At 40.7% G+C, this 8,269-nt stretch overlaps 1 protein-coding gene across 1 annotated transcript in view; it reads left to right on the top strand.

Annotated features, from left to right (window-relative positions):
- ECPAS (Ecm29 proteasome adaptor and scaffold) overlaps positions 1-8,269 on the top strand; it is a 73,046-nt gene that overhangs the window by 48,899 nt on the left and 15,878 nt on the right. Inside the window, exons 28-34 of the mRNA XM_007449777.1 lie at positions 349-466; positions 735-902; positions 3,216-3,295; positions 3,905-4,010; positions 5,021-5,068; positions 6,105-6,226; positions 7,783-7,933. Coding sequence (XP_007449839.1) covers positions 349-466; positions 735-902; positions 3,216-3,295; positions 3,905-4,010; positions 5,021-5,068; positions 6,105-6,226; positions 7,783-7,933 — 793 coding nt within the window. The remainder of the gene's footprint in view (positions 1-348; positions 467-734; positions 903-3,215; positions 3,296-3,904; positions 4,011-5,020; positions 5,069-6,104; positions 6,227-7,782; positions 7,934-8,269) is intronic.

Raw genomic sequence — 8,269 nt, forward strand, 5'->3', positions numbered from 1 at the left:
TGTAGGGAAGACAGAAATTGTCTTCAGACGGCTCTCAGGATCCTGAGAGAGACTGGTGCTCAGTGTACCAAAGAATTATTGCTGTCTCCTGAGGTGATGAGGGCTCCACCCTCATGGGCATCACAGGTGCCTTAGGTCATTTACCAGCCATTGCTGAGAACTGAAGTGGGCGACTTTATATTCTCGTCACCCTGGTTCTCTGCCTCTGTGGTAATGAGATAACTCAATATTGGAAATTTAGTGAAAACATAATTTTAAAATGTCCTAGTCATATTGGTAATGTAATTTTTAATCGTCTGGAGGTGGAGAGATATATTACAGCATACTTTTTTCATTTTTGTTTTCAAGCCAGGGCCTCTCTACTTACAAGGAGCTTTGTTCTCTGGCAAGTGATCTTAGTCAGCCGGATCTGGTGTATAAATTTATGAATCTAGCCAACCATCATGCAATGTGGAACTCTAGGAAGGTAAGTGGCTATTGCTGGTTATTTTATTTTTTTCTTCCCTCCAAATCAAACCTCCTGCATTGGCAGATGGGGACAACCATTATGGAGTGTGTTTTGTAAAAGTCTGTGATTAGAGAGATCTAGATCACCACATAGCTGCTATTATTGATTGGTAAAGCTGGACACCCAGTAAATCAGGCTCTATTCAGGGACAAGGATAGGAGGAAGAATTTTGTGATATTTCATATGTGGATATCATATCTGAGCCACTCTGTTATTATTTTTTTAGGGTGCTGCTTTTGGTTTTAATGTAATTGCTACCAGAGCTGGAGAGCAGCTAGCTCCTTTCCTGCCTCAGCTAGTTCCTCGTCTTTATCGTTATCAGTTTGATCCCAACCTTGGCATTCGACAGGCCATGACAAGTATTTGGAATGCGCTGGTCACTGACAAGTCAATGGCAAGTATCTGTGAACCCTTGTCCCAGGTTACACATGGCATGTAAACTCATGCTCATCTTCCTTTCTACTTTGTGTACTTTTTTGTTTAAACAGACTTTCTTTCATCCCTTGCTTTCTTCCTTCTTTCAAGGTATCAGAGATGCTCATGGCAACATTTATTGAAATCTCAAAAATGGAAACAATCTAAATGTCCATTGGGTGGATGGTTAAGGAAGTGGCAGTATATCCACACAAATGGAAAACTGTATGTCGATAGTTAACCACTGATGTAGTGGAGAACAGGTCGTGGTTCTTGCCTTCAAGGAGTTCACGTAGTTGGGGAGGTAGATAAGGAATCAGGCAATTTACCATATTTGGTTTTCTCTCATCTGGCTGCTTCTCATATTCTCCTTCACTGTTAGATACTAGGATTTCTCAGGGCTTGCCTCTGAGTACCGTTTACTCTCTCCACTTTCTCTTTTTAAATGAGCTCCTCAGTTCCAGGGCTTATGTGTCATCTTGATTGTGATGGTTCCCAATCTTTATTTCTGGCCCAGGCACGACTTGTGCTCCTGACTTGTCTGTCTCACTGCCTGCTTGACATTGTCACTCGGATGTTGTTTCAAGATACCTTAGACTTCATATGTCCAGAACAGGACTTCAAAAAACAAACTGCCCCCTCTCTTCTCCTCAGCGTTCATACATTTACCGCAGCTGGGGAACTGGGCATCATCCTTGATTATTGTCTGTCTCACCCTCACCCTCAATTGAATCCAGTAGCAAATTCTGTTGATTCTGCTTCCAAAGTATTTCTCCCTCCCTCCCTCCCTCTCTTCCCTTCTTCCCTCCTTCCTTTCTTTCTCTCTCTCTCTTGTTCTCTGTTTCTCTCATTTTCTCTCTCTCTTTCTCTCTTTTTCTCTTTCTTTCTTTCTTCCTCCCTTCCTCCCTTCCTTCCACTGTGTGGCTTGCAGGATCTCAGTTCCCTGACCAGGGATCAAACCCGGGCCCACAGCAGTGAAAGCGCTGCATCTTAACCACTGGATCTCCAGGGAATTCCCTCCAAAGTATTTCTTGAATCTATTCTCTTTTTTCCTAATTCTTCCCTGATGAACAGGTTGTCATCTTTCTCTTCTCTTTGCCTTCTTTCATTTAATTACCAATAGTAAAAGTGATTTTTAAAAACGCGAATTGGATTGCATTTTGGGTTAAAATCCTTCGGTGGCTTCCTAGTTCACTTTAAATAAACACCATGACCCTTACCCTGTCTTTCCATGCCTGAGCATGATGCAGCCCTTTCCTCTGTCTCCAGTCTGATGCTGGTAGGCACTGGAGGGTTCCACCTTGAGGATTCGGTGAGTTCTGTTTGCTCTAGGAGAGTACTTGGTACCACTGGATCAACTGAGATCTAATAGGTTGAGTTCAGGGCCCAGGCTTAGGCTCTCAAGATGTAAGTGTCACCTCTGTGTGAGTGGAAGGTGAAGCCACAGATGTGGATGAGATCACTATGGAGACTGTCTAGAGACATGGACATAGAAAGACATCAGTTTCTTAAATCTTAGGTGAGTTATTTCCTCCCTGTCTTGGTTTTCTTAAATGTAAGTGAGGATAACAAAACCTCTCCTACCTACAAGAGTAAACATGGAAAGCCATAAGTTTTGAAGTTCTTTGGATTAGCATAAAAAGTGAATCTACTATCGATGTGTGTAGTTATTACCAAATGGATAAGTGTATATCAAAACTAAAGAGGCTTAAAAGATTAAATTCGTCTTCATTCTGAACAATCAAATGCTTCTTTATGTGCCATACGTGGTGCAGGCTACCAGGGAGGCAAAGACAAGTGAGACACTGTCCCTGCCCTCGAGGTCTCAGTGTGAAGGGGCAGGACAGTTACTGTGCTGTCTGATACAGTGTGCTTAAGAAGGTGCTTTGGCAACATAGGGCAGAGTAGGCCAGTCCTGTCTGCGAAGGTGATGCCTGATTTGAATCTTGAACAAGTAGGAGATGGAAGAGGTAGAGGTAGTGTGTGCTCGGGAGTGGAGGTGAGACAGGACATATAAGAACTCGGGAGCTAGATGGTCCCAGGAGGGCTTCGTATCCACGCCTGGGTGATTGGGCTTTATTCTCATGCACTGAGGAAAATAAGAGGATCACGTTTGCATTTCAGGATGATCAGCTGGGCAGCTTTCAGCAACTAAAGTGGGGAGACAGTTGTGGACTGAGAGGCCTAGGGAGACACTTAGGCTGTTACGTACAGAAACACAGTGTGGTAGAGATGAATCATTTGATTATTAATGGATTTTGCATTCTCAGTTTTATCCTTTTGCTTTCATTAGGTGGATAAGTATTTGAAGGAAATTCTTCAAGACTTGGTTAAGAATCTAACCAGCAATATGTGGCGAGTTCGAGAATCCAGGTACCATTTTTGGAAATATAAGACTAGTCAAATAAAATTGAATTTTTTTTTCCCTTCAAATTTCCAAGTTTTATACTTTGTGCAAAAGGAATAAGTTAAAACCACTAAAAAGCATATTTCTGGTTGGGTTAGATAGTTAGTGATATTTAAGCTCTAGTCAGTGGTTTTCCTAAGTTGTCTTAGTTTTTGTAAGTATGAAATAAAAGAAGTAGATCACTTGTTAAGTTAGACATCAAGATACATTTATATACTCTCATGACTTTGTAGGGTAGCACATATTTATACATACATAATTTATGTATATTCAGTGCCTGCTATATGCTTGGCAGTGTGCTAGGCCCTGGAGGTATATTGGTAAGTAAAAAATGATGTATCATCTTAAAGAGATTATGTTATAGTTGTGGGAAATAGACATTTGATGAGTGTACATGCCATATGCCTGTGGTATATTTGAGGCACCAAGAAGAGAGTAGTCATTGCCGTTTTGGGGTGAGGGGGTTAAGACTAGAAATATAGGCAGAATCCATATTCTCATTTGATATGAATGTTTCACAGTAAAAGATTGAGCTTTCTTGATCATATATTTGAAACCAAATTCTTTATTTTCAGCTGTTTAGCTCTGAACGATTTATTGAGAGGAAGACCCCTAGATGACATCATTGATAAACTTCCAGAAATTTGGGAAACTCTCTTTAGAGTACAAGATGATATAAAGGTACTATATACATAAATCTGCATTTATTTATAGAATAGCATAAATTGGAATTGTTAAAATATGTATGTTACATATTTCAAAATTCAATATCCAGACAATTTTTTTAAAAAGACCAGAATTTTCCTCCAAAGTTTCAGTTTTGTTTTTTGGTTTGTTTGTTTGTTTGTTTGCGGTACGCGGGCCTCTCACTGCTGTGGCCTCTCCCGTTGCGGAGCACGGGCTCCGGACGCGCAGCCTCAGCAGCCGTGGCTCACGGGCCCAGCCGCTCTGCGACATGTGGGATCTTCGCGGACCGGGGCACGAACCCGCATCCCCTGCATCGGCAGGTGGACTCTCAACCACTGTGCCACCAGGGAAGCCCCAAAGTTTCAGTTTTGATGTGTCTGTGAAGTGGCAAGTTTAGGTATCTTTAGATCTAAATTTAATTAAAGTTAAAAAAAAAAAAAAGAAAAAAGGGTAACTACTGCCTGATTTTCTTTTAGTAGAGGTCTTGTGATGCTGTTGTGAGGAACAAATAACAGTTTAGAAATAATCCAAAATAACTCTACTTAGATCAGCTTCGTAAGTTGGATCAGTCATTCCCAAATAACGTGGCCAGTTTCTCTTTTGCCTCGGCAGTCTAAATTTAAAATTTTTCCATCTTACCATTAAAATTAGGCACTTCAGTTTTTTGCTTTATTCGTCAGAGTTTTTTTAAGTCTTTCAGAATCTTCACATAGATCTCTATACATTTGCTTTTATAATACATTCAGTTTCTAAACTGTTATACTTAATATCCATATTTTTGTAAGGTCAAAATAGGTTGTATCAAATTTAAAAAATAGTTGTATGGCATGGTAGTATGTTCCTTGACGGGCAAAGAGCCTAGTGAAACACCATTTTTTACCTAGTAATGAAAGTAGGATTTTTCACCAATTTGTGTAGATTTGGAGGCAGTTTAAATACACATTTTGGGGTAGATGAGAAGGAAACTCTGACGTTGTATAATGTCATATTTTTCTCATTTTTAGGAATCTGTACGAAAAGCAGCAGAACTAGCTCTGAAAACGCTGAGCAAGGTGAAAACTCTAGTCTTATACTGGGGCGTGAAGTGGGGCAGGATTCTATGTGACAGTGAAAATTATGCCTTATTTTTTTGTCATATAAAGTGACATTTAGTTGCAGTGTAACTGGCTTCGTGTTACAGACCACTTAACAATGAATGGGAAACTGGTTGCTATTACATTAGAATGCTAGTATTTTTAACAAAGTGTGTCTCTGGGCTCTTTAAATGGAGAGCTCTTCTGGGCCTTTTATAAGATAGGACTTTCTCTTGACCCTGAAGTACACATTACATTTAGATCAAGCAACATCTATTCTCTTTATTATTGCTATGTTTATATGTTAATGTGCCTTTCATACTTATGAGGTTGGCCGCCTTTTTTTTTTTTTTTTTTGCAATCCGCGGGCCTCTCACTGCTGTGGCCTCTCCCGTTGCGGAGCACAGGCTCCGGACGCGCAGGCTCAGCGGCCGTGGCTCACGGGCCCAGCCGCTTAGCGGCATGTGGGATCTTCCCGCACCGGGGCACGAACCCGTGTCCCCTGCATCGGCAGGCGGACTCTCAACCACTGTGTCACCAGGGAAGCCCTGGCAGCCTTTTTGAAACTGGTTCCCCACTTGAACTTGATTTTGTGGTATATCAGGGCCTTCTAATGTATTAGAAGGTTTTAAATCCAAGTGTTTCTTATTCCACATTTGTGTTCTTGACCTCTGTGTTATGCTGCCACCCAAAGTTATTGATAATAATACCTTAAGCCTTCTTCAGAGTGCTTTCTAAACATTTTCTCGTTTCATCTTCAACTGTTTCCTGTTTCACAAATGAGAAGACCAAAGCTTAGAAAGTAAAATGCATTACCAAATTTTCTGTTCAGTTATTGGCAGACATAGGACTCAATCCCAGATCATGAGATCTTCTTTTTCTTTCTGTGATATGGTAGAAAGTAGAGTCACTTATCCTTTTCTGTGGATATAGGAAGTAGGAAGTATTTTGTCAGGTGAACGCGTTATTGGGTGAGAGGTCAGTTTCACTAATTTCCATGCTCTTTGTATGCGAGGTTTGTGTGAAAATGTGTGACCCTGCCAGAGGCGCCACTGGCCAGAGAACCATTGCTGTCCTCCTGCCCTGCCTTCTGGACAAAGGAGTGATGAGTCCCGTGACAGAAGTTCGAGCCCTCAGGTTTGAATCAGCTAATGAAATTGAATGTATTGGATTTACTTAGTTCTTAGCCACCCAGTAGAAATTGGGTTTCTTTGAATGTTAGATTCTTGAAAGAATGGAGAAGTGAGTTGAGGAGAATCCAGTGGGGTGACCCAATAGCAAGTGTGAGAGTCAGAACATTTTTGCAGAGACATTCTCATGGGAGCCTTGCTTTTGTCCAGCCTCCTGCCCCTCTGCCTCAACCTTGAGTAAAGTGTGTTATTTTCTTGTCATTGGCCTCTGCCCCCAGCAGGCACATCTTCCTATTCTGCTACACCTCCTGTCCTTGAGAGCTTGCTTGTTGGTTATACCGCTTAGTAATGTTTCACAGATTATTATGTTTAAAATAAACTGTTTACCGCCTGTGAAATATTCAAGAAGTACACATTTAGATATATATGGCTCTTTTAAGTTAAAATCAGCAGTGAAGGATTCTTTTTTATTTGTTAACCAGAGTGCTATCTGGGAACTTCATCTGTTCCATTTTTTATTTAACTCTTGAAATTAGATCAAATTAATAGTACCAACACTATTTCATGGTAACTAAATAGTTGGTATGGGAAAGCTCTTCTCAGAAGGATTCACCTAACAAATGCAAAGGAACGATAAAATTAGGATATCACCATTTTGCTATCCTCACTAAGATAATCCAGGTAATGATCATAAGTGGCTCCTGAGTCCACTGGTAAAGGCTGACGGGAGGAGCATTATAATGGATGGTTGGTTCATGCTGACCAAACTTGAACCTGCTGTTCACTCTTTAACAGCACAAAAAAAGATAAGCATCTTGATGTGATGAGACAGGACATGTGAAGACCACCTGTGAAAGATTCTTGTTTTTAAAAAAATTGAACTGAACTTGATTTAGCCTGCAGATCTGTATAAGCTACAGAGGAACCTGTTAAGTGACACCATCAGAATACAAATCAATAGCTTAAAAAAAAGAGGACTGAGAGCACTGCTGAAAAAGATTCAAGAAATGCAGTAAATTGCAGTGTGTAGATGGACTCTGGATTCGATTTCAGCAAACCAACTCTTACGGACACTGGTGAAACAATCAGGAAATTTGGATATTAGATGATATGAAAGAAATTCTTAATATTTTTTAGGTGTGAAGTGGTATTTTGATTATGATAAAAGGTCTGGGTCTCTTCATGATACATGCAGAAGTTTAGTTAGGGAATGCGCTTCAAAATACTACAGTGGCAGGGGGAAAAGTATATGAATGGTCTGTATGTATGGTGGATGCCTAAGTGAGACAGAATTGGCCAAAGGTGGCTGATTGTTGAACTGGGTGGAGAACATACAGAATTGTATTTATGATTCTCTTTACTTTCATATATGTGTGAAAATTTCTATGATAAAAAGTAAAAACAAAAACCAAAAAAAAAACCAACACAGAGCTAAGACCAGGCTCTGTACCCAAGGGAGTATGTTCCTTAATGCAGTAAAGTGCACAAACTCCTCATGATTAGACCTGTAGGGCTCCTTGCTTTGTTAAAAGGACTCAGGAGTTGTGTTTTGTGTGTCTGTAGCATTAACACCCTCGTGAAGATCAGCAAAAGTGCAGGAGCCATGTTGAAACCACATGCACCAAAACTCATCCCAGCTCTGCTAGAATCCTTAAGTGTCTTGGAGCCTCAAGTTCTCAATTATTTGAGTCTCCGGGCTACAGACCAAGAAAAGGTGAGTTGACAACACAGCCATATTGGTAATTATCATGAAGGGAGAGTCCTGTTAAGATACTCAACAGGCCTTCCAGGGTCCTTAGACAAGCTCCATGACTCAGATGATACTTTCACCACTCTTGAAACAGCTCAGCTTCTGTAACCACATGCAGTGTTCTTTTTGGGGGGGGGGCGGCGGAGAGGGCTCATACACTGTTATGTGAAGTGAATGAAAAATGACACTTCCATCCAAAAAAACACATCAATACATTGGTTTAACAGTTTTTTGTACATGTTTGTTTATTTTCTAGGGGTTGGGTCTACACCCTCAGAGTCCTTCTATGGACCATTCCTG

Source organism: Lipotes vexillifer, unplaced genomic scaffold (assembly GCF_000442215.2).
Source record: "Lipotes vexillifer unplaced genomic scaffold, Lipotes_vexillifer_v1.1 scaffold230, whole genome shotgun sequence".
Lineage (NCBI taxonomy): Eukaryota > Metazoa > Chordata > Mammalia > Artiodactyla > Lipotidae > Lipotes > Lipotes vexillifer.